The sequence below is a fragment of the Salmo salar genome, chromosome 12 (genome assembly GCF_965601325.2).
Source record: "Salmo salar chromosome 12, fSalSal1, whole genome shotgun sequence".
Lineage (NCBI taxonomy): Eukaryota > Metazoa > Chordata > Actinopteri > Salmoniformes > Salmonidae > Salmo > Salmo salar.
In genome coordinates this window covers 57281730-57309045 of record NC_138302.1, presented here as the reverse complement: position 1 = coordinate 57309045, position 27316 = coordinate 57281730, and the positions used below count along the sequence as shown (strand labels likewise).

The following is a 27316-nucleotide window of genomic DNA, read 5'->3' as shown; positions in this document are numbered from 1 at the left end:
ATCGCTAACGGCTACACAAAGTGGTAGACAAACATGCACATGCAGACAGAGGCACTCCCGCGCCGATGCCTCTTCAGAAAGTTGAAGGAAAATACAAATCACTAATGCATATTGTTCATGCCTTATCATAATTAACACCTTTTCTAATAAATTCAATACATTTTTGAATATTGCCGAATTCCGTTTCAATGTCTGGATTGCGTGATTCCAGCCACGTTCTACGCATCGCGGATTTGATTGGTCCCTGTATATCGCAATATTATTTTGGACGATATTATATAGAAACTTTGACTCCCAAATATCGATTTGTAATAAAAAAACATGTTTTGCTAAGTAGCGTTAGCTAGCCCTAGTCGGCTCTACCTACACCAAAATGCCGATATTTTTCATCCTATAGCTTGTTCACCAACTTCTTTTTAAGTAGTGAGCCAACTTGTTTTCAACACTTTTATTTCCATGACTGATCATAACAGGGGTGAAAGTAAGCCATTCCGGTACGGCGTCCCGGCAAAATAAATACTGGGGGTACGCCGTACCGGTAAAACGCGAGCCTATCACAATTAGTACAACATGCCCAAGAAACTATAGGTTGTTACACTATTATTTAACATTACTGCATGTCAGCCACATTAACATTTTGCAATTGACTGGAAACCGGGTGGTATTCGCTCCAAATTGCATTGTGGTTTGAGGAGAACACTTACGTTTTATCAAGGCGGGGATGTGTGGCTGAGATGCTCGCGGAGATGAGTGGCCGAAACCAAGGCACGCTTGGACGCATCAATTCAGGCTACAAATGTAGGCCTAATGACAATGGCAGAATGTCATTACAATACACGTAGGTGTTTTGTAACAGATGTCTCTTTCCATTCATCAAATTGCAAGTGTACAAAACAGAACCGGCTCAATTTGTCGTGGACTCTATAAGGTGTCGAAAGTGTTCCACAGGGATGCTGGCACATGTTGACTCCAATGCTTCCCACAGTTGTGTCAAGTTGGCTGGATGTCCTTTTGGTGGTGGACCATTCTTGATACACACGGGAAACTGTTGAGCATGAAAAACCCAGCAGCATTCCAGTTCTTGACACACTCAAACCGGTGTGCCTGGCACCTACTACCATACCCCGGTCAAAGGCCCTTCAATATTTTGTCTTGTCCATTCACCCTCTGAATGTCTCAATTGTCTCAAAGCTTAAATCCTTCTTTAACCTGTCTCCTCCCCTTCATCTACACTGATTTTGAAGTGGATTTAACAAGTGACATCAATAAGGGATCATAGCTTTCACCTGGATTCACCTGGTCAGTCTGTCATGGAAAGAGCAGGTGTTCATAATGTTTTGTACACTTAGTGTATAGTGAGCAATATGTTTGGAACATCAAATTACAATAAAATCATAGTATCGAATCCCAATACATATAGAATCGTAAGAATCACAATACATATCGTATTGTGAGGTCACTGGCTATTCCCAGCCCAAGAATCAGCTGTGCTTTTGTAGAATACACCTGAAACTGAGAGCACTTGGCATCTGTGGTCTGAATGTCAGAACCGAAATGCATCCCTCTGTCTCACTTTGACTTTACTTCCTCTTTTTTTGACTCTTTCTGATTACCTCTCTCTCTCTCGCTCCACAGAGCGTATTCTGAGGCCCATGTCTCTTCTCTGGAAGCCCTAGCACCAGTGTCCCTCTCCTCCTCTTCTGTTGGTGGTAGCTTCCCTTGTAGGACCATGTCGGCAGCACAGACTCAGAAGGACGGTGAAGGCCCGTGGGGACTGGATTCCCTGGGCCTTAGCCAGAGAGAGTTGGTAATGGCTGAAGCTCTACAGATGGAGTATGATGCCCTGTCAAGACTTAAACAGGACAAGGGGGGGGACAGCCAGGGGACCAGCAGCCAGGGGATTGGGAAGTTACCTACGCTACCCCCTAGGGAGGGCCAGAGCCAGATCGATCGCCCCCTCCCACCCTGCCCCAGCCCTCTTCCTCCAGGAGAGAGTTTGCTAAGAGGGCTGTCTGGTTCGGACCCATTCCTCAACCACCTCCAGCCTGGGGGGTCCCACTCCCCACGGCCCTCCCCATCCAGGGCCACTCCTCCTCTGGGAAGCTACAGCAAAGAGCCCCTCTATATCCTGGAGAGTTCAGGGAAGGGGGACTACCTGAACTCCAGCTATGGGCACTCAGGGTCTAGCTATGGTTCTCCTCTGACTCTGCTTAAAGGCTTCCCCCCTCCTCCGGATGACCCTCCTCCTGCTGTACCCCCAAGGACCCCTCTACCCCCCTCCACTGAGCCCTTCCTGCCTCCCCGACGCACTGTGGCGCCCCGGGATGTCAACCTGTTCACCCCTGAGGTAGACCAGCCCAAACTGTCATCAGGGGAGATGCTCAACTACGAGAGCCTCAACGACGCCCTCTCCAAGCTCAATGGGGATTGGCTGGCGCCAAGGGGTAGGCGGGCCAACGGGGATCAATCAGGGAAGCCGGTGGCTCGGAGTAAGACTCTCCCCCCTCAGGTGCCCCCCCGCACTTACGTACCTATCCAAAAGAGCAACAAGAACCAGCGCAGAGTGTCGGCCGACCCGGTAACTACTCCCCCTATGACAGGCTCACGACAGATTCATTACGTCACTTTGCATGACATAGCATTAATTCACATCTAGTGTTACCTCACACCCTCACTCCGTGTTTCCATAGTCAAACCTAGACACAAATAAATGATCCTTGAAAGGTCTAGGCTTGTCTCCAGCTTACTCCGGTCAAGTCAGTCTATTCCAACGCAGTCCAGTCCAGCTGTGTTCTGTTCCGTGACTCTGAATGCTCTGTTACAGTCAGTTCTGTGACTGATCGTTCCTGTGTCTGTGTGTGATTGGCAGGTGTCTCTGGGCCCCAGGCTTAATGGTTTTGGCTATGAGCTCTTCCAGGTGTCAGAGGAAAGAGATGAGGAGGTGGCCGCCTTCTGTCACATGCTCGACGTGTAAGTGTACGGCCCAAACCCAAATCAACCCCCAAGCCAAACGCCCTATGCACTTGTGGAGATCTGAGAGGATTTGATTGGTATGAACCATATGGTGAAACTTCCACCTAGCCTACAGAGGGCAAGATGGAGCTATTACCATATTGTTCACACCTGTCAGATCCTCTCAAATATCTACAAGTGCATTGGGCGTAGGGTTTAGGGGTTGATTTGTGATTGGACCCAAATTGACCCTCTCGCCCTCAGTCAGGCTGTTTAGAACCATTCCTGTGCTGTGGTTTTGTTGTGGTTGTATTGTGGTCAGGCTGACTATAAGCAGTTATAACCATAACTGTGTGTTGTGGTTCTGTTCTGGTTAATTCACAGTCAGCTATTTATTGCTTTTTAATAACCATCCCTGTGTGGTGGTTGTGTTGTTTTCAGGTTGCGGTCGGCGTATCCAAGCAGCGACCGCTCTAAGAACTCTGGGTTTGTGTGGTCGCCTTCAGTGGGGCCTGAAGAGTTGCAACAGGGGTTAGGGGTCAGCGTCAAAGTTACGGTCATCAGCGACCACGTCAGAGAACCACTCACCTTCACCTGTGATGGTAAGATGCACATACTCTCTCTCACTTCATCAGCACAGAGATCACTCACCCCTATTTTCATACACACATCCTCAGTGAATGTCATGTCTGCTTCACTCAGTCCTGTCCAGGCCACTGTGGTTTTCCAATGTGAATGTTTTGGCCATGATCGGGGATAAGGGAAAGCATGTGGTTGGAGTTCCCTTAATGGAATTACACTGACCGGATCCCAGCCAACCAACTGTCTAATCTGGCCTCATTCTTCGGTCTGGGAGAAAGAGGGGGAGATTTAAGGGAAGGGGAAGGAGAGACCGCTTTGGAAACATCACTGTTCATGCTATGAAGGTCTCCTCTCTTTCTGCCCATCTTTATCTCTCTCTGTTTCTCTCTCTACTTCACCCTGTCTCCCTTAGTGTGTGTGAGACTATGTGCTGTGGGTACAGTAAGGTCAGCTCATGACTCATGATGGCGGAAGAGAGTATGTTTGCTCTCACTCAGAGAGATCGAACTGGCCAAGTAAACAGAGTCAGAGTGGTTGTTTCCCTCTTATTCATTCTGTAAGATAATTTGAGATAAACTACAGCAATCAACAACACAGCAGTCAGTCAGTCTGAATCATTTCTTCCAGTACATCTGTCCCTGTGACTCTTCCTGTCAATAGAATAGTTGGGTCTGACTCAGTCCAGAGAGGTTGAATCAAAGAACCCACACACCCACCCACACACACCCACACATCCACTTCTCTCTCTCTCTCTCCCCGTCTCTTTATTGCTTTACTCTTCCATCTACCCTCTCTCTCTCTATCTTCCTCTGTTTTTGCTACTGTCATGTACTGTAATTTACGTTTTGTTCCCCACATCTCTCTCTAAGGGTCATCTACGGTAGACTTGTTGATCTACCAGACGTTGTGTTATGCTAATGAAGACCTGGACCACATCGATGTCGACCACTACCTGCTCAAAGTCTGCGGTCAAGCTGAGTTCCTAGAGAAGTAAGGAGCACTTCTCTCGTCCCTTTCTCTCCTCAACTTCTTCTCCCTCTCTCTGTATCTCCACTCCTCTCGCCCATCTGTCGGCAATATGTGTGAATACTGGAAGAGGCGGCTGGGATTTGGCTTTTGAGTGTTTTTAAAGGGATACTTCGGGATTTTGGCAATGAGGCCCATTTATCAACTTCCCCAGAGTCTGATGAAGTTGTGGATACCAATTTTATTAGCATTGGCTCCATGAAACTACCTCTAACTTCCTTCATACTGGACACAGAGACGTAGAAGTGGTGTCCACGAGTTCATCTGTCTGTGGGGAAGTAGATAAAGGGCCTCATTGCCAATATCCCGACGTATCCCTTTAATTTCCTTCACTGCTGAATGAGCTCCACACATACACATGCCCTGTCAGTCCACACTCCATTGGCACCATTACACTATGCTGCTTCCCCTCTTTCTCTCCTCCCACGCCTTCCCTCTCTTTCCCTTCTTCCCTGCCCATCCCCCTCTCTTTCCGGGCTCCACGCCCACCCCATTGTGGATGGGTGCCAGGGGGCAGTCTGCCCACTCTCTGCCCAGTAGAGCTCACCCTGGCTGGGCTGCGGCAGCGATGGTGCCCCCCTGTCCCCCACTCCTCCATGGAACAGGCCAAGCACAGGGTGGAATGAGTAGAAGAGAGCCAACTAATCATAACACATCACCAGCCATGTTAGTTGGGCCCAGAGGGTGGGACTGGGAGGTAGAGAGCACATGTACACACACACACACACACACACACACACACACACACACACACACACACACACACACACACACACACACACACACACACACACACACACACACACATACACATGCATGTGAATACACAAACAGCTGTTCTATAAGACTGAGAGCCAGAGCAATTCCCCTCAGATAAACTGAGGAGAGCCTTGCCTTGGAAAAATCGCATAGACCTTGGCTATACACTCATACTCTCAGCCATATGTGTTTGTGTGTGTACTGTATGCATGTCTCAACCTTGTGTTTTTGTATGTGTGTGTGTTTTTAGTTTTACTATCCTTGTGGGGACCAGACGTCCTCACAAGGTTAGTAAAACAAAGGAAAATTGTGGGGACATTTTGCCGGTCCCCACAAGGAAAAAGGCTATTTTAGGCTTAGGGGTTAGGTTTAGGGTTAGGGTTACAATTAGGGGTTAGGTTTAGGGTTGGGGTTAGTATTTAAGGTTAGGATTTAAGGTTAGGGTTAATGGTTAGGAGTTAGAGAAAATATGATTTTGAATGTGAATCAATTGTTTGGTCCCCACAAGGATAGTAAAACGTGTGTGTGTGTGTGTGTTTGTGTGTGTGTGTGTGTGTGTGTGTGTGTGTGTGTGTGTGTGTGTGTGTGTGTGTGTGTGTGTGTGTGTGTGTGTGTGTGTGTGTGTGTGTGTGTGTGTGTGGCCCAGGCTATAAGAATGCGTTTAGGCTTTATCGAGAAAGGGCAGTGAGTTGGGGGTAAACTGAGAGAGAGCTGGAGTGTGTGTGTGGTTTGTGGTTCAGATATACACACTCATATAACTGAAGGCCTCAATTATGGCCGTTTTTTAACAAGCTCTGCTGATGTCTGAGGGCCGACCTAAACCTCAGGGGATTTCCCCAGTAAAAACTGACTATTCTATACACACACACACACACACACACACACACACACAGTTGTGGGCCAACATGACCTTTCATCCCCGAACCACATGCACCCTGACACACACACACACACTCCCTCCCACTCTTCTCTAAAGTCTTCCTCTAGAGAGAAACAGCCAGCTAGTGTTTAAATGGGTTTTACAGTAAGCTCCATTCCGGTCCAGTGAATCTGAGCATATGTGTGTGTGTGTGTGTGTGTGTGTGTGTGTGTGTGTGTGTGTGTGTGTGTGTGTGTGTGTGTGTGTGTGTGTGTGTGTGTGTGTGTGTGTGTGTGTGGCACCATGTTTTGTGAGTCTGTGCACATGTGTGTTTTATCTCCAGCTCAGAGCAGCTGCACATATGTGTGTATGTCTGTCTTTCCATTTGTTTTAATTTTTTTATTTTTGTGTGGACATGGCTGAGCAGCAGCAGGAAGTGGGTTTTCCCCTGATAACCTGCAGCTGGTAAAATAGGTTAGGACTTCCTCTGTGTGCTGAGGTCATGTTTTGTTACACAGCTTTGTCAATCCCAGGGCTTGACAGTAGCAGAGACGGAAGAGGAAACGAGACAGCCCACGCCTTCCTTTCTTTCTGTTTCAATGGAAATGAACTAATTAGACTGGACCCAGCAGCTTTCGCATCGGTATCTATGGGAGAGCCACCCCCTTAAGTAGACAGGAACTGCGATTATTTAATTTTTTTAATTGGTAAATGGCCTGAGTGAACTACCTTAATTCATCCATCATCTTTGACAGTAGCAGGGTTTATGCTATCTCTCTCTCTCTCTCCTCTCAGTTCCCAGACGTTGGCAGAGTTGGAGTATATCCAGCTGTGTCTGAAGTTTGACTGGGACATCCGTCTCTTCCTCACCAAGAGAGGCTCTGTCAACACAGAACTGGGCCGCACGGTGTGCACACCCATGCCCACACACACAACACACACACACACACGGCACACAACACGCATGCACACGACACACACACACACACACAGACAATCGTACGCACACACTCATCGTGTCGTTATGTTGTGATTGACAGGAGGATGATGATGACACGCCCTCTACGATGAACCACGGCATTCTGCTGCAGGAACGTCCAATCAGACAGACCGTTACTAGGTGAGGGGGAGGGGCCTAGATCTCTCACACCACGAATTACATTAGAAAGCAGTTAAAGGCCTTAAGCTGGGACTTTCATACCCTTGATGGTAGCTAGTTTCCATCCAATTGGTGACAGATTTTCATGCGAATATTCTAAAATTCGCATAAAAACAATATGCGCATTTTCCCACCAGAAATGTGTTTCCATCAAATTGACTTGTTGCGGATTAAAGGCTGTGCGTAATGATGCAATGCACATCAAAACAACTTTTCATGGGAGGACCACACATGTCATAGTGTGACTCCAAGCATTCGTCGATGTGATGGTTATTTTATCAATATTTGCCGAAAAGGGGTTTCCACCGCCATTTGTTGCATAATAAATGTTTTACCGACTCAAAAAGATCCCACCTCGTCTAGCGTATTTTGTTTTGTCGACATTTGGAAAGTTTACAGATAAATTTGAAGGTTTCCAAATTCTGACATGGACTTTCCTCTCATACAAAGGTTGGATAGAAACCTGGTTAGTGTTGTTGATATTGACTTGTGTTTGAACAGAGAGGCTTTGACTTTGCTCCTGGATACCTTTCACAACGAGGCTGAGTCCTTTCTACTATCAGAGGTAACCTACTACACACGCGCACACAAACACGCATACGCATGCAGACACACACACAAATGCACATGCACGTACACACACACACACTGTCACACACACACACACACACACACACACACACACACACACACACACACACACACACACACACACACACACACACACACACACAAACGAAAGCAAACATGTTTGGCTCTTTTATTTTGAAAATGTATGTGTGAGGTTAAAATCGCTCCGTTCTCCCTCTCCCCTCTGAAGGTGGAGCTTGTGTTGCATGTGGAACGGTTGGTCCAATCAGTGAAGGCTCTCTGCAGCTCGCTGGCTGCCGTAGAAACGCCTGACATCACTTCCGCCCTCAACCAGCTCCCAGCATGCCCCTGTCGTCTGCAGCCTAGAGTCCAGAAGGTAAACACACACACACTGCCACATTTCAGATAGAAATCACCTTTAGACACAGCTCTAATTTAACCTTTTAGACACAGAGAGTTAAAAAACAAAACTGAGCTTAGATCAGGCATAAATTCATTACCCATACAGTATTCTGTACTCCTGTAACTCCAGAACCAAGGTTAGTCAATTTGTTGAATGCGTTCTGTAACTGTGTGTGTCTCTTCACAGGATCCGTCACTGCTGGCCATCAAAGAGAACAGAGGTAGGTTCCTCATGTCTTACTGTGCTACAACACAGAATAACACACAGACAGATACTGTAGTGTAGGGGATGATAGACAGGACAGACGGAGGGGAAGAGGAAGGAGAAAGAAGACAGAGAGAGGATGGGAAAGAGAAGAGGAAGTAAGGACAGGGAGGAAAGAAGGAGATGAAATGATACTGTAGATGGGAGAAAGATGACAGATGGAGAGGAGGATCGCCGGGTTATAGGGTCATGGAATGATAGACAGGTCTGTACAGTAGTGTGACAGAATTAAAGGGATAGTTCACCCAAATTATAAAATGACACATTGGTTTCCTTACTGTGTAAGCAGTTTATGGACAATGTATGACTGCAATCCATGCTTCGGTTTAGTTTCCTTGGCACTGTTTGCGCATGCTAATGTTTTAAGTCATGGGACCGATATTAGCATTTCTCATGATGCTCGAAAAATGCTGATATCGATTCTTTGACTTGAATGGGTGCAGCAGGTAGCCTAGTGGTTAGAGTGTTGGGCCAGCAACCAAAGGTTGCTAGATCAAATCCCCGAGCTGACAAGGTAAAAATCTGTCGTTCTGCCCCTGAACATGGCAGTTAACCCACTGTTCCTAGGCTGTCATTGTAAATAAGAATTTGATCTTAACTCACTTGCCTGGTTTAATATACAGTTGAAGTTTACATACACCTTAACCAAATACATTTAAACTCAGTTTTTCACAATTCCTGACATTTAATCCTAGTAAAAATTCCCTGTTTTAGGTCAGTTAAGATGACCAGTTTATTTTAAGAATGTGAAATGTCAGAATAATAGTAGAGAGAATTATTTATTTCAGCTTTTATTTCTTTCATCACATTCCCAGTGGGTCAGAAGTTTACATACACTCAATTATTATTTGGTAGCATTGCCTTTAAATTGTTTAACTTGGATCAAATGTTTCAGGTAGCCTTCCACAAGCTTCCCACAATAAGTTGGGTGAATTTTGGCCCATTCCTCCTGACAGAGCTGGTGTAACTGAGTCAGGTATATAAGCCTCCTTGCTCGCACACACTTTTTCAGTTCTGCCCACAAATGTTCTATAGGATTGAGGTCAGGGCTTTGTGATGGCCACTCCAATACCTTGACTTTGTTGTCCTTAACCTCTCTAGGACATATGGGACGGTAGCGTCCCACCTCACCAACAGCCAGTGAAATAGCAGGGCGCCAAATTCAAAACAACAAAAATCTCATAATTCAAATTTCTCACACATACAAGTATTATACACCATTTTAAAGATAATCTTTTCGTTAATGCGAAAGCATTGCATTAGATTATGTTAGGACAGCACCTAGACAAGAAAAACCACACAGCCATTTTCCAAGCAAGGAGAGGCATCACAAAAACCAGAAATACAGCTAAAATGAATCACTAACCTTTGATGATCTTCATCAGCTTGCACTCATAGGACTTCATGTTACACAATACATGTATGTTTTGCTTGATAAAGTTCATATTTACAGTGCCTTGCGAAAGTATTCGGCCCCCTTGAACTTTTCGACCTTTTGCCACATTTCAGGCTTCAAACATAAAGATATAAAACTGTATTTTTTTGTGAAGAATCAACAACAAGTGGGACAATCATGAAGTGGAACGAAATTTATTGGATATTTCAAACTTTTTTAACAAATAAAAAACAGAAAAATTGGGCGTGCAAAATTATTCAGCCCCCTTAAGTTAATACTTTGTAGCGCCACCTTTTGCTGCGATTACAGCTGTAAGTCGCTTGGGGTATGTCTCTTTCAGTTTTGCACATCGAGAGACTGAAATTTTTGCCCATTCCTCCTTGCAAAACAGCTCGAGCTCAGTGAGATTGGATGGAGAGTGTTTGTGAACAGCAGTTTTCAGTTCTTTCCACAGATTCTCATCTGGACTTTGACTTGGCCATTCTAACACCTGGATATGTTTATTTGTGAACCATTCCATTGTAGATTTTGCTTTATGTTTTGGATCATTGTCTTGTTGGAAGACAAATCTCCGTCCCAGTCTCAGGTCTTTTGCAGACTCCATCAGGTTTTCTTCCAGAATGGTCCTGTATTTGGCTCCATCCATCTTCCCATCAATTTTAACCATCTTCCCTGCCCCTGCTGAAGAAAAGCAGGCCCAAACCATGATGCTGTCACCACCATGTTTGACAGTGGGGATGGTCGGTTCAGGGTGATGAGCTGTGTTGCTTTTACGCCAAACATAACGTTTTGCATTGTTGCCAAAAAGTTCAATTTTGGTTTCATCTGACCAGAGCACCTTCTTCCACATGTTTGGTGTGTCTCCCAGGTGGTTAGTGGCAAACTTTAAATGACACTTTTTATGGATATCTTTAAGAAATGGCTTTCTTCTTGCCACTCTTCCATAAAGGCCAGATTTGTGCAGTATACGACTGATTGTTGTCCTATGGACAGAGTCTCCCACCTCAGCTGTAGATCTCTGCAGTTCATCCAGAGTGATCATGGGCCTCTTGGCTGCATCTCTGATCAGTCTTCTCCTTGTATGAGCTGAAAGTTTAGAGGGACGGCCGGGTCTTCGTAGATTTGCAGTGGTCTGATACTCCTTCCATTTCAATATTATCGCTTGCACAGTGCTCCTTGGGATGTTTAAAGCTTGGGAAATCTTTTTGTATCCAAATCCGGCTTTAAACTTCTCCACAACAGTATCTCGGACCTGCCTGGTGTGTTCCTTGTTCTTCATGATGCTCTCTGCGCTTTAAACGGACCTCTGAGACTATCACAGAGCAGGTGCATTTATACGGAGACTTGATGACACACAGGTGGATTCTATTTATCATCATTAGTCATTTAGGTCAACATTGGATCATTCAGAGATCCTCACTGAACTTCTGGAGAGAGTTTGCTGCACTGAAAGTAAAGGGGCTGAATAATTTTGCACGGCCAATTTTTCATTTTTTTATTTGTTAAAAAAGTTTGAAATATCCAATAAATTTCGTTCCACTTCATAATTGTGTCCCACTTGTTGTTGATTCTTCACAAAAAAATACAGTTTTATATCTCTATGTTTGAAGCCTGAAATGTGGCAAAAGGTCGAAAAGTTCAAGGGGGCCGAAAACTTTCGCAAGGCACTGTATATCCAAAAACCCCATTTTACATTGGCGTGTAATGTTCAGAAATGTTTTGCCTACAAAACTTCCTGTGAATGAGCACATCAATTTACAGAAATACTCGTCATAAACTTTGACAAAAGATACAAGTGTTATGCACAGAATTATAGATAAACTTCTCCTTAATGCAACCGCTGTGTCAGATTTCAAAAAAGCTTTTCGTCGAAAGCAAACTTTGCAATAATCTGAGTACAGCGCTCAGATATCAAAACAAGCCATACAGATACCCGCCATTTTGGAGTCAACAGAAGTCACAAATAACATTATAAATATTCACTTAACTTTGATGATCTTCATCAGAATGCACTCCCAGGAATCCCAGTTCCACTATAAATGTTCGTTTTGTTGGAAAAAGTTCATATTTATGTCCAAATACCTCCATTTTGTTTGCCCGTTTAGTCCAGCACTCCAAATTCACTAAGCGCGTGAGTTTAGTCCAGACGAAAAGTGAAAATAGTTTCATTACAGTTCGTATAGAATCAATCTTTAGGATGTTTTTATCATAAATCTGCAATAATATTCCAACCGGACAATTCCATTGTCTTTAGAATTGAAAGGAAAGGCAGCTCGCTCTCACGGCCGCACGCATGTTTGAGCTCGTGACAATTTTCCAGACACACGACTGAATCACCTCTTATTCTCTTCCCATTCACAGTAGAAGCCTGAAACAAGGTTCTAAAGACTGTTGACATCTAGTGGAAGCCTTAGGAAGTGCAAAATGACCCCACAGACACTGTGTATTAGATAGGGAATCACTTGAAAAACTACAAACCTCAGATTTCCCCACTTCCTGGTTGGATTTTTCTCAGGTTTTTGCCTGCCATATGAGTTCTGTTATACTCACAGACATCATTCAAACAGTTTTAGAAACTTTAGAGTGTTTTCTATCCAAATCTACTAATTATATGCATATTGTAGCTTTTGTGTCTGAGTAGCAGGCATTTTACTTTGGGCATGTTTTTCATCCAAGCTACTCAATACTGCCCCCCTTTCCTCAAAAAGTTAAGCCATTTTGCCACAAATTTGGAAGTATGCTTGGGGTCATTGTCCATTTGCGACCAAGCTTTAACTTCCTGACTGATGTCTTGAAATGTTGCTTCAATATATCCACATAAGTTTCTTCCCTCATGATGCCATCTATTTTATGAAGTGCACCAGTCCCTCCTGCAGCAAAGCACCCCCACAACATGATGCTGCCACCCCCGTGCTTCACGGTTGGGATGGTGTTCTTCGGCTTGCAAGCTTCCCCCTTTTTCCTCCAAACATAACAATGGTCATTATGGCCAAACAGTTCTATTTTTGTTTCGTCAGACCAGAGGATATTTCTCCAAAGTACAAAGTACATATCCTAACTGACTTGCCAAAACTATAGTTTGTTAATAAGAAATTTGTGGAGTGGTTGAAAAACTATTTTTAATGATTCCAACCTAAGTGTATGTAAACTTCCGACTTCAACTGTATATATATATTTTTTAAATGGGATTTGTGCCACGAATGCTAAAACGATAGCATGTGGAAACAGTGCCAGGGAAACTAAACCAAAGCATGGATTGCTCTCATACCTTGTCCATACACTGATTATAGGGTAAGGAAACCAATATGTCTTTTTGTAATTTGGGTGAACCATCCATGTAAGATCATACCTTAAGCTCTCCCAACAGCTTGAGATGTCTCCACTCACGTCACCGAATTAAGTACGTTGTGAAGCGGGCGGTCAAGTGTGTTTGCGTGGCATAGGAACCTGGTTTGAGCCATTGTACGGACAGTGTACCCAGATGGGGAAGAAGCTACACTGCTAAGCAGGCACACTGGTCTGTCACAGTAGCCCTACCTCATGTCAGAGCGGAAGTGTCCTTGACTCGCTGTGACGTACGACACGGATGTCCCTCTTTACCGATTTCTCTGGCTGGGTCCCAAATGGCACCCCATTTCCTTTATATTGCACTACTTCTGACCAGGGCCCATTGTGCTCTGTTCAAAGGTAATGCACTATACAGGGAATAGGGTGCCATTTGAGACAAATCCCCTACCTCCCCCAGCTATACTCCGACAAACAGGAAGGATGGCTAATTTCATACAGGATACACAGATACACTAACCACCTCCTCCATCCATCTGCATCTCTATCCGTCTGTCTGCCCTCATAAAGAAAGTGGCAATATTTCCGAAAGGTTGGATGTTGTTTTCCGTATAGGGCTGAGCTGCTCCGCTGGATGTATGGAGAGACATATGTAAAGAGTGGGGCCCATGCAACTGAGCTGTGTTGACATGTCTGTATCCCAAATATCATCCTATTCCCTACACAGTGCACTACCTTTGACCAGGGCCCGTATTCCCTACACAGTGGACTACTTTTGACTAGGGTCCATATTCTCTACATAGTGCACTACATTGGACCAGAGCCCTATGAATGATTGAACTAATGTTTGACTCTCCTCTGGTAGTGTACAAACACAAGGCTATTAAGAGGTCAAATACACACTGTATGAGAGGTCATAGGATTAGTGTAGGAGTAAAGAGCTCTCAAGGATTAGCAGTAGGGTGATACCATGGCGATAAACTCTAAGAGCATGGACTTGGTGTTGTGTATTACTCTGACTCTACTCTACTTAGATAACGAGTAATACTGACAGACAGCTGTTGTGAATCAGGAGAGATCTTTAAAACATGCTATGTTCTGCACACAGATTGTTACTAACATTTATTATTTAAGGTTTTACTTTTAAAGCTTGTGTTAAGTGGTTGTTTAGCCCTCTTTAATGGAATGCATTTAGAGAGCGTCTGCTAAATGAAGGCTTTGTGAATCTAAATGGTTTACTTCCCCCTTGTAGAGAAAGTGGTGGAGAAGCTGACGGCAGCCATTTTGGATCTGGTGGAGCTGTACTGTAGCACGTTCAATGCTAACTTCCACACCACGGTGCAGAGCAACCGGCACACAGCACCCACACAGGAAGCAGGCCTGGTCACCAACGTCCTGTCTTTCAGCGTCTACGCTGCTCATCGCATCCCCATCACATGGGCTGCCAGGTAAAACACATACTGTACACTCAGGCACGCACATACGCACGTAACCAGTAGTGTAAAGTACTAAAAATACTTTAAAGTACTACTTAAGTAGTTTTTGGGGGCATCTGTACTTTACTTTGCTATTTATATTTTTGACTACTTTTACTTCAATACATTCCCAAAAGTACTCATTACATTTTGAATGCTTAGCAGGACAGGAAATTGGTCCAATTCACGCACTTATCAAGAGAACATCCCTGGTCATACCTACTGTCTCTGTTCTGGCGGACTCAGTAAACACACATGCTTCATTTGGAAATTATGTCTGAGTGTTGGAGTGTGCCCCTAGCTGTCCGTAAATAAAAAATAAAATTGTGTCATCTCGTTTGCTTAATATAAGGAATTTGAAATTATTTATACTTTTACTTTTGATATTTAAGTATATTTTAGCAATTGAAAAAAAAAAAAACATTTACTTTTAATATTTAAGCATATTTAAATACTTTTAGACTTTTACTCAAGTAGTATTTTACTCTGTGACTTTCACTTTTACTTGAGTCATTTTCTATTAAGGTATCTTTACTTTTACTCAAGTATTACAATTGGGGGCCAGCTGTTCAGGCTGGATTTCCCCAGTATAATCCAAGAGGATTACATGGTGTTATGGAGCATAGCAGCATACATAGAGAACCCTGAGAAACAGCCTCATCTGCCACCCCCCCAAAAAAACTATTAATTCCCTTTTTCCTCCCCTCCCTTTACCCTTCTCCCCATTTTCACTTCCCTTTACTTCCCTATCCTCTCTTCCCTCCCCTACCACGTTTCCCCTCCTTTTCCCATGCCATCGCTCCCTCTATATTGGCCTGTGTATTCAGCTCAGCCCAAACCCTCCCCCTGAATCTCCATTCATATGTCTTCTCTCAGTAACTGCGCTTTCCTCTCCCCTCTTCTCCCCTGGCACAACTCCATAACCAGGGCCAGATGCACTGCCACCTCACTATTCCCATACATTCTATCCAATGTATTCTATACACTTGCCCTACCATTCCCCCACCTTCACCCTACAGCCGTATTGCCTCTACCACTGTCTCTGCACTTTCCCCTGTCCCCACTGCTGTGTATTGGAATGGCCCTGCCACTCCCTCACCCCCTTCCAATCACGTGAATGGTCCACTGCTCCACCCCCACTCCCCTCGCCGAACCCCAGTTTGCTGTCTCCTTTGTCTCCCCTGAAACTGTTGCTGGCACGTGATTGGTTCTTGACAAAGGGTGATTGACAGCCTGGGAACCCTGCCTGACCTCTGACCCAAGGGGTGGGGCCGAGCCCTAAGTGGTTGCTAGGCACTTGTCCGGCGGTGGTGGTGGTGGTGGTGGTGGTGTGTGTGTGTGTGTGTGTGTGTGTGTGTGTGTGTGTGTGTGTGTGTGTGTGTGTGTGTGTGTGTGTGTGTTAGAAAGACACTAAAGGTGTGTGCAGGAAAAATGTATCATTGATACCAAAAGTATCTGATAATCTCCCACACGAGGTTGATATCATCTGCAGTGATAAGGTTTTCAGATAGGGATTTAACTAGCAATAGCACTCTATTTCACTGTAAGACAAATAACATGGTAGCATTATTACCCAATGTTATTACCCTTTAATTACTATTCAGTCTGATGGGTAATTCATTGATATAAGTACATCTAAATAATAATATGTCTAATACATCTCAACTTTAGTTTAGAGTTCATAGCTTAAACGGTGAAAGGTTCAAACACTTTTCTTTCTTTTGTTTACCATTGAAATGCATTGGTATCCATAGCAATGGCTCCGTTTGGGCTGCTCAATGATGAGACATGAGAGAGCTGTTAGCTGGCATTAGCTAGCTACTTTTCGTCAGCCTGAACTCCGACAAACAGCTGTAACTTTTGGTAACAGAGAATTATCTCCTGATTCCAGATTTGAATACAGGTAAGTAGACCAATATGTCATGCCCTCTAAAGTTTGGTCTAACTTATTGGGAAAGTGGTCAAAGTAGCTGATTTGTGTAAAACAAATGGTATTGTTGCGTCCACAGTGAATGGAATAGGAAAGGGGGATACCTAGTCAGTTGTACAACTGAATGTGTTCAACTGAAATGTGTCTTCCGCATTTAACCCAACCCCTGAATCAGAGAGGTGCGGGGCACTGCCTTAATCAACATCTATGTCATCGGTGCCCGGGGAACAGTGGGTTAACTGCCTTGCTCATGGGCAGAACAACAGATTTTGACCTTGTCAGCTCTGGGATTCGATCCAGCAACCTTTCGGTTACTGGCCCAACACTCCTACCCGCCAGGTCACAATGGAAGCTTTAGAATGTTGAAGAAATGCCATGAAAGTGGATGAAGTTTAATAAAAGTGTAATAGTTAAAAAAGTATATATAGTATCAAAACGTTGTATGCAAGCACAAGATCAGACCAGTCTGCACGTTTTAAAGTTAGCTTAAACGGTGTAAGAGGAGTAGCGTTGTAAATAATAGTAACTATAAGTCAGAAAGTGGTACACGGTTCCCCAACTTGCGGCCTGCGGGCCAAGTTCGTCCCACTGACCGCCAGTTTGGTAACCATGTACCACTTATTTTTAACTTATAGTTTTTATTCATTTTTTATTTGAGCCCCTCTGTTTTTTTCCCCCATTTCACTGTTGGACTTATTTTATTTTTTAAACACCAGGAAATCAGCTCCAAGGTATTTTTATTTTGGAAATCTGTTCCCAAGTGTTTCCATGCATAAGAGAGAAACACGTGATCATATACAAATGTAAGCAATGTTTGAAATGATTATATTTTAGTCAAATATTATATCTGTTTGGGCTTCTTGCTGTCAATTTGCAGTCTACAAATGATTTGTAATTATTTGTTCTGGCCGTCCAACCATTCACTCAAGAAAAAATCGGTCCGCACCTGAATCTAGTTGATGATCCCTGTAGTATTAGTATGTAATATTATAAATTTCACATATACTCATATACACTGAGTGTACAAAAAATAAAGAACACATTCCTAATATTAAGTTGCACACACACTTTTTCCATCAGAACAGCCTCAATTTATTGGGGCATGGACTCTACAAGGTGTTGAAAGCGTTCCACAGGGATGTTGGCCCATGTTGACTCCATTGTTTCCCACAGATGTGTCAAGTTGGCTGGATGTCCTTTGGGTTGTGGACCATTCTTGATACACACAGGAATCTGTTGAGCATGAAAAACCTAACAGTGTTGCAGTTCTTGACACAAAGTGGTGCGCCTGGCACCTACTACCATACCCCGTTCAAAGGCACTTAAATCTTTTGTCTTGCCCTTTCACCTTCTGGATGGCACACAATCCATGTCTCAATTGTCTCAAGGCTTAGAAATCCTTATTTAACCTGTCTCCTCCACTTCATCTACACTGATTGAAGTGGATTTAACAAGTGACATCAATAAGGGATCATAGCTTTCACCTGGATTCACCTGGTCAGTCTGTCATGGATAGAGCATAATGTTCATAATGTTTTGTACACTCAGTGTATACTCTAACATACACTGATATACATTACACCAACTGACACACACTCACAAGAGAACTCTGTTAATTTCCCACAGTCAGAAGACACTGATTGAATTGAACACAGACCCATGAAGAAAAGTCTTGTTTGTTATGCATCATTTCACATGACTCCAACTTGGTCCTCAGTTACTTGTAATTATAGCGTTTACATACAGTGAGGGAAAAAAGTATTTGATCCCCTGCTGATTTTGTACGTTTGCCCACTGACAAAGAAAGGATCAGTCTATAATTTTAATGATAGGTTTATTTGAACAGTGAGAGACAGAATAACAACAAAAAAAATGCATAAAAACGCATGTCAGAAATGTTATGAATTGATTTGCATTTTAATGAGGGAAATAAGTGTTTGACCCCCTCTCAATCAGAAAGATTTCTGGCTCCCAGGTGTCTTTTATACAGGTAACGAGCTGAGATTAGGAGCACACTCTTAAAGGGAGTGCTCCTAATCTCAGTTTGTTACCTGTATAAAAGACACCTGTCCACAGAAGCAATCAATCAATCAGATTCCAAACTCTCCACCATGGTCAAGACCAAAGAGCTCTCCAAGGATGTCAGGGACAATATTGTAGACCTACACAAGGCTGGAATGGGCTACAAGACCATCGCCAAGCAGCTTGGTGAGAAGGTGACAACAGTTGGTGCGATTATTCGCAAATGGAAGAAACACAAAAGAACTGTCAATCTCCCTCGGCCTGGGGCTCCATGCAAGATCTCATCTCGTGGAGTTGCAATGATCATGACAACGGCGAGGAATCAGCCCAGAACTACATGGGAGGATCTTGTCAATGATCTCAAGACAGCTGGGACCATAGTCACCAAGAAAACAATTGGTAACACACTATGCCGTGAAGGACTGAAATCCTGCAGCGCCCGCAAGGTCCCCCTGCTCAAGAAAGCACATATACATGCCCGTCTGAAGTTTGCCAATGAACATCTGAATGATTCAGAGGACAACTGGGTGAAAGTGTTGTGGTCAGATGAGACCAAAATGGAGCTCTTTGGCATCAACTCAACTCGCCGTGTTTGGAGGAGGAGGAATGCTGCCTATGACCCCAAGAACACCATCCCCACCGTCAAACATGGAGGTGGAAACATTATGCTTTGGGGGTGTTTTTCTGCTAAGGGGACAGGACAACTTCACCGCATCAAAGGGACGATGGACAGGGCCATGTACCGTCAAATCTTGGGTGAGAACCTCCTTCCCTCAGCCAGGGCATTGAAAATGGGTCGTGGATAGGTATTCCAGCATGATAATGACCCAAAACACAAGGCCAAGGCAACAAAGGAGTGGCTCAAGAAGAAGCACATTAAGGTCCTGGAGTGGCCTAGCCAGTCTCCAGACCTTAATCCCATAGAAAATCTGTGGAGGGAGCTGAAGTTTCGAGTGTCCAAACGTCAGCCTCGAAACCTTAATGACTTGGAGAAGATCTGCAAAGAGGAGTGGGACAAAATCCCTCCTGAGATGTGTGCAAACCTGGTGGCCAACTACAAGAAACGTCTGACCTCTGTGATTGCCAACAAGGGTTTTGCCACCAAGTACTAAGTCATGTTTTGCAGAGGGGTCAAATACTTATTTCCCTCATTAAAATGCAAATCAATTGATAACATTAATGACATGCGTTTTTCTGGATTGTTTTGTTGTTATTCTGTCTCTCACTGTTCAAATAAACCTACCATTAAAATTATAGACTGATAATTTCTTTGTCAGTGGGCAAACGTACAAAATCAGCAGGGGATCAAATACTTTTTTCCCTCACTGTACATAGGCCAATGGGGTTTCATAATGACTATCATCTACTCTGTTGTCCCATTGGCTGATCTCCTCTTCCTCTTCCTGTTAGCTACGAGGGCTTCTTCCTGTCATGTTCTCTGACCCATGGAGGGGCGGAACTTTGTGCCCCACAGCATACCAGCAAACAGCAGGTCAGCAAGTACCTGTTTCACCTGGTGGTCTGGGACCAGAGGTATGTACCCAAACACAGCTTGTTACCACAGGCCTTATAGACATTTTAACCAATCACAGCCAGGTACCTCAACCAACCTCACAGCCTATTAAAACAGACCTTACAGACACCCAACCAATCTTTTAAAGGAGATTAGTTACAACTCACAAATAAAAACATACTGTAAACGGTTTACATCTGCTTCAATAAGCTTGCGCGCTTAGTTACAATTTGTGGGTTGTAACTAATCTCCTTTAAAAGAGATGTGAAGGTAGCTATGCAGCAGCATCCGGTGGCTATTTTCTGATCTCTCCACCTCTACCTCATGTCCTTAATGCATTGTCCCTGAGGCTATTTTCGAAGACACTGTTGTTTGGATCTTTTTTTAGCGTCTATTGTAAGGATATTTTTAATCCTCCGGTATCCGGATGGATTTAGTGTCCTGGTGGATTATCAACCCTGAGTAGACCTAGTGGTGCTGAAATCTCCAGATGTGACAACAGCAGTGCAAAGCCTTCACTCTAAAAAAAAACACTTCCCGAGAAGATTGTTTGACCGTGTCCGGCTTGATGGAGCCACTTAAGATAAGATGGAATAAACACGAATAGGCCATGTTTAGGGTTGCAAATTTCCGGGAACTTTCAATAAAAGTTACAACCAACAACAAAAGGATTGTTTGAACAATCCTCCAACCGGGATTTGGGGAAAACCAGGGAATTTATTGAAAGTTCCTGGAATTTTGCAACCCTAGCCATGTTTAATTCTGTCCGGAGTGCTTTGGACAGGGAGTGCAGCGATCTACAGCTTTGTGAGGTAGCCTTCCTCAAACAGCTCTTGGTTTGTTGGTTGTATAAAAGTCCTGAAAGTAAACTGTTAAGCTGGACATCTTATCGTGAGAGGCTTTTATGAGGCACCCATCCATAATGTAGCCTACAGTCTGGCCGCATAACTGAAAATGTTTTCTTAGTTAGTGACGCATGCTAATAGAGCCCCCATTGGTAATGGTGTGTGTTTTATAACGCGGCTATTTTTTGTTAGCAAGACGCTAGCTCCTTTCAGGCTAACTAGTCTTTTGAAGTTTTAGAATTCCAACAGAGTTCTTAATGTGTTCTTCTCTTTCATGTTGAAAGCACACGGGTCCCATGTGGATGACACAGGGCTAAATATAATAGATGGATCATTTACTGTTGACTAACAGTTTCAATGGCACTCCGAGACTACTCTCTTGTAGTAAAATTTGAATTTACTTTATACTGCATTTCACAAGGACTCAAGTACAACTCTCTCTTTCACAACCCCCCACCCTCTTTCCTTTTCTATTCCTCTCTGCCCCTTATATCCTTCTTTACCCTCCTCTCCCATTGCATCTCCCCCCCCCCCCCCCCCCCCCCAGGGTGTGTTTCCCAGTGCAGATTAACCAGTTGCCAAGGGAGACCCAGCTGACGGTGACTCTGTATGCCAGCGCTCTGCCACCCCCTGGAGGTGCGGAGGAGAAGGGCAGCAAGCAGCGGCGGAGCATCGACTCTCTGGGCTGGGTCACCATGCCCCTCTTCAACTTCAGACAGTGAGTAGCAGTTCGGGAGGCTCTGTATGTCTGTGCGTGCGTGTCGGTGGGATGACCGTCATCCTGTGTCTCCCCCAGCATCCTGACGTGTGGGAGGAAGCTACTGGGTCTGTGGCCTTCCACCCCAGGAAGTAACACTCGCTCCAGCTCCCCCAACTTCAGCCAGCCTGACAGCGTCATCCTGCAGGTAACTGGCCTAATCTCTCTCACACGTACGCACGCTCACACACACACAGAAACGCGTACACACCATTTCTCCTCCTCCTCGTCCTTCCTTCCTTTCTCTTATCTGCGCCAATTTGTTTTTCAGGGTGTAGTTCCCTATTTATTATCCACTTTTTTCACTCCCAATCTCTTTCTTTCTCTTCCTCTGCTCTCCTATCCCTCTCTCTTTCTCTCGTTCCCTGTTACGGCTTACTGTACTGTATGGGGACTTAGAGAGGTTTTTGACTGATCTGCTGCAATAAAACATCTACCTTAGCGCCTGGTCCAAAGAGCAATCTATAAAAGACACACACACACACACACACACACACACACACACACACACACACACACACACACACACACACACACACACACACACACACACACACACACACACTACAGGTACAATACCAGTTCTCCTGGGTGTGTAACATATGAATGTTTGATGTCTTTATGGCCTGTTTTAGAGCTGTGGAGCAGGAATGGTGTTAAGGGGATTTTCAGATGAACAAAAGAGATGAGCATTCGCAGATATAATCAATAATAAATCAATCTGGTTTAATACAAGTTGCAACAGGGAGACACCTCCAGAACAGAAGCAGAGAAAATGTCACAGTATATACACAGCATCAGGAAATCAAAACAATTTTGTCAGCCGCTAAAGAATCACGGTGTTCCACAGAACACAACAACAATCTGTCCTTGGTCTTTGGACCACAATCCCTATAAACAGATAGAACTTTAACATACAGCATGGAGTCTAGTGACCATCAACCCGCACAACCAGAACTCTTGAGATCATGTGTATTACTGAAATGGGAAACATATCTCCTAATCACTGCCTGCATGTACCTATCTACCTCAAAGCCATCAGAATGGAGAAATACATTTCAATTCACTTAGAATTTATTTTTTGCCATTCTAGAGTCATGTACTACTCATAAAACATATTTAGAACTTGTATTTTTCAAAAACGTAAAATACTGTTAAAAATAAGAACAATATAGTGATACGATGCAGTATTTTGGCCATACCGCCCAGTCTTGTGTAGTACACATACACACAGATGTGGACGTTTACACTCACACAGAAGCACATGCACGCACGCACACACACACACACACACACACACACACACACACACACACACACACACACACACACACACACATGCGTGCGAGCTGCTGCTGCTGCTTGCAGAAGGGACCTGAAAGTAGGTCAGATAGCTCTGCTCTGGCCAACAAAACTCGCCCTTCATATTAGACTCTCTATACCCTCCCTTTTGACACACACATCCTCTTTTCTCTCTATCGCTCTCTCTGTCACGCACGCACACACACACACACAGTGTTTCCTCTCAGCAGTATTGTAGTGTAAACTCAGTCCCTCCTGCAGTGCCAACCCAGTGTGTCACAGTGCCAACTGGCCCGTGGCTCTGGTGCCCAATGGCTTTTTTGTCTCAGTGCAGTGGTCTGTGTTCAAATGAGATGTGTGTGTTGTTGCAATCAGTCTCCTCATTAGCGAGGTGACATCATTTGAGGCTTCGTTCTTCATCACTGACGGCAGAACACATGCTTACGCACACATACGAACATCGCACAAGACACATCTGGGGCCTGGCGTCCATCTGTCTCTCGTTAACCCGAATGTAACCCCCTCACGCACACGTGCACACACACATACACACGTGCACACCGTCTAACATTACCCTCTGACTTTTTTCTCTTAGTTTTTTTTTTTAACATTCCTCTCTTCTTCTGTTTAGGCCTCTGTCTTTCTTCCTCAAACTCTTTCCCCCATTGGCCTGCCATGAGTTTCAGTCTTGTGTTGCTCTCTTGGCTTTTCTTATTTTTCTTTTTTTCTCTCTCCTACTTTCCTTGGATGAATTCCTCCCATCATTCTGTTCCACTCCTCTCCCCCAATCTCTTCCTCCTCTTCATCTACCCATTACCTTGTCCATCTGCTCTGTAACAGTCAGGTCAGAAGTCTATTTCTACTCGGTGCCTTGGGAAAGTATTCAGACCCCTTGACTTTTTCCACATTTTGTTACTTTACAACATTATTCAAAAATGGATGAAACTGGGAGTCGGGAAGCAAGTTCAGGGTGTGACTCATTTAATGAATAAATGAAAACATAATACAAAACAAGAAACACGAACAACACACAGACATGAAACAGAAACAATGACACCTGGTGAAGGAACCAAAGGGAGTGACAAATATAGGGCAGGTACTCAAGGAGGTGATGGAGTCCGGGTGAGTGTCATAATGCGCTGATGCGCGTAACGATGGTGACAGGTGTGTGCCATAACGAGCAGCCTGGTGAACTAGAGGATGGAGAGGGACATAAACAAAAAAAATCCTCAGTAATCTGCACACAAGACCCCATAATGACAAAGCGAAGACAGGTTTTTAGAATTGTTTGCACATTTTATACAAATAAAAAACAGAAATACCTTGTTTACAAAAGTATTCAGACCCTTTACTGTGAGACTAAATTCAGCTTGGATGCATCCTGTGTCCATTGATCATCCTTGAGATGTCCCACGGTTGAGGTCCCACGGTTGACAGTGTCAGAGCAAAAAACCAAGCCATAAGGTCGAAGGAATTGTCTGTAGAGCTCTGAGACAGGATTGTGTCATGGCACAGATCTGGGGAAGTGTACCAAAACAGTTCTGCAGCGTTGAAGGTCCCCAACAACACATTGGCCGCCATCATTCTTAAATGGCCGCCCCGGCCAAACTGAGCAATCAGGGAGGTGACCAAGAACCCGATGGTCACTCTGACAGAGCTCTAGAGTCTCTCTGTGAAGATGGGAGAACCTTCCAGAAAAACAACCATCGCTGCAGCCCTCCACCAATCAGGCCTTTATGGTAAAGTGGCCAGACGGAAGCCACTCCTCAGTAAAAAGCACATGGAGTTTGTCAAAAGGCACATAAAGACTCTCAGACCATGAGAAACAAGATTCACTAGTCTGATGAAACCAAGGTTGAACTCTTTGGCCTGACAGCCAAGCGTCACGTCTGGAGGAAACCTGGCACCATCCCTACGGTGAAGCATGGTGATGGCAGCATCATGCTGTAGGAATGTTTTTCAGCGGCAGGGTCTGGGAGACTAGTCAGGATTGAGTCAAAGATTAACAGAGCAAAGTATAGAGAGATTCTTCATGAAAACCTGCACTAGAGCACTCAGGACCTCAGACTGGGGTGAAGGTTCCCCTTCCAAGAGGACAACGACCCTAAGCACACAGCCAAGACAACGCAGGAGTGGCTTCGGGACAAGTCTCTCTGAATACTTATGTAAATGTGATATATTTGTTTTTTTATTTTTAATAAATTAGGAAACATTTCTAAAAACCTGTTTTTGCTTTGTCATCCTGGCGTACTGTGTCTAGATTGATGAAATTTTTTTAAAGAATAAGGCTGTAACGTAACAAAATGTGGAAAAAGCAAGGGGTCTGAATACATTCCGAAGATACTGTATCTTGTTTAGATTAAGCTGTAAGAGATATAACGATTTAAATCAAACCATATCGATGTTTATTTATTTGAGGTACATTTCCCTCCTCACAACACTTCATGAACCATCTTAATGTTGTTGTTAGTGTGACGCCTAACCTCTGACCTCTTCCTGTAGGTGGACTTTCCCACGTCGTCGTTTGAGGTGCGCTTTAGCACCCCCCCTCCCGCAGAGTTCAGTCCCCAGTATGACTTCTCCAGACTGGACCAGCACAGCCAGAGACAACTGCAGGATGTACTGCACAAGAAATCACTCTTCTGGTGAGACTACTACACTGTCAGTCAGTCTCTCGCTCTCTCTCTCTCACACGCTACCTTTCTGCTCACTCACTCCATGGAATGACAGAACATCCCTGATAGACTGACATACATTATTACCACGTCATTATAATGTCACTGCTACACTGCATTAGAGAGTATCGTATGTTCTTGTGCTAGTGTTCAAACCCAACAGCTGTAGACGTTATTGAGGGGCGTTAATAGGTTAGTAGTAGCCTGAAATCCAGAACCTGTTTTGCTGACATTCCACTCCATGTCGTCCGTGTCGTGCTAAACATGGCAAGGAGTGGAATGATATCTCAAACAGAATGGTACCCAGGCTAGGTTAGTAGTGGACAGAGCAGGAAGACAGACAGGAGATGCAATGCTGCTTTTAAGTATGTGAACCCTACAGGGCTGGTCATTATTTTGCTATAAAATATTAAAATAAACATAGAAAATCCTTATCTAAACCCCAATTTGTAATTAAGACATTCCAAGTAAATGACAGAAACAAAAAAAAATGATATTTTCGTTGTTTATTTAACAAAAGTGGTTTATTTACAGATACTCAGATTTGATGAGTGCAAAAATGTGTTAACCCCTTCAGTCAATAGCTTGTGGCACCTCCATTAGCAGTGATAACTTTGAGTAAACATCTCCTATAGCCAGTAATCCGTCTCTAACATCTGTTTTGAGGGATTTTTCCCCACTCCTCCTTACAGAACTCAGCCAATTGATTGAGGGTTGAGAGGTGTCTGGCATGAACTCCCCGCTGCAAGTCCTGCCCACAGTATCGCGATTGGATTTAGGTCAGGACTTTGACTTTGGCCAATCCAAAACACAAATCTTCTTTCTCCTGAGACATTCTTTGGTAGATTTGCTTGAATGCTTTGGGTCGTTGTCTTGTTGGAAGACCCATTTTCGGGCCCAGCTTTAGCTCCTTGACTGATGGCCTGACGTTCTGTTCAAGAATCTCCTGGTATAACCTCAGAATTCATGGTTCCCTTAATGATGTGGAGTCGTCCAGGTCCAGAGGAGGAAAAGCAGCCCCAGACCTTGACATTCCCACCACCATCCTTGACTGTTGGGATAAGGTTCTTTTGGTGGTAGGCAGTGTTGGGTTTTCGCCAAACATAGCGGTGTTGATTGTGACCAAAAAGGTCAAACATTTCTAGATGTTATGTTTGGGTTGGCTTTTACCTGATTTATTACTTGGGATATTTTGGAAGGGCGTCCACTTCGAGGCCAAGTTGCTGTCATGTTAAGTGCTCTCCATTTGTAAATGATTTGCCTCAAAGCTAAAATCTTTTTCAGATGATTGTATTGCCTTCCCCAGACTGATGTGCTCTGAGATCTCCTTTCCTCTCAGCATGGTGTGCTTTGCATTCACCTGGATGGGTAACACCAAACTGACCAGGTTTCTGATCTGTATTTATCAGAGTCCCGCCCAAACTCTTTACTAACGATCGCTCCTTTCATTGGGTCATTTGGTACCCAATTATTTACCCACCTGATTCTACTCACCTACTTGATTTAACCAACGCAACTTGG

General features: G+C 44.2%; 1 protein-coding gene across 2 annotated transcripts in view; it reads left to right on the top strand.

The window, feature by feature from the left end:
- LOC106565096 (phosphatidylinositol 4-phosphate 3-kinase C2 domain-containing subunit beta-like) overlaps nucleotides 1-27316 on the top strand; it is a 73824-nt gene that overhangs the window by 18272 nt on the left and 28236 nt on the right. For both annotated transcript variants that reach the window (XR_006758021.2, XM_014131802.3), the window contains exons 2-15: nucleotides 1636-2578; nucleotides 2870-2970; nucleotides 3394-3554; nucleotides 4404-4524; nucleotides 6974-7085; nucleotides 7219-7298; nucleotides 7839-7902; nucleotides 8158-8304; nucleotides 8518-8551; nucleotides 14529-14724; nucleotides 20114-20236; nucleotides 21609-21779; nucleotides 21858-21966; nucleotides 25623-25765. Coding sequence is in view for 1 of the 2 variants with exons in the window: in XM_014131802.3 (XP_013987277.1) it covers nucleotides 1730-2578; nucleotides 2870-2970; nucleotides 3394-3554; nucleotides 4404-4524; nucleotides 6974-7085; nucleotides 7219-7298; nucleotides 7839-7902; nucleotides 8158-8304; nucleotides 8518-8551; nucleotides 14529-14724; nucleotides 20114-20236; nucleotides 21609-21779; nucleotides 21858-21966; nucleotides 25623-25765 (2411 nt within the window). In the remaining variant the exon portion in view is untranslated. The remainder of the gene's footprint in view (nucleotides 1-1635; nucleotides 2579-2869; nucleotides 2971-3393; nucleotides 3555-4403; nucleotides 4525-6973; nucleotides 7086-7218; nucleotides 7299-7838; nucleotides 7903-8157; nucleotides 8305-8517; nucleotides 8552-14528; nucleotides 14725-20113; nucleotides 20237-21608; nucleotides 21780-21857; nucleotides 21967-25622; nucleotides 25766-27316) is intronic.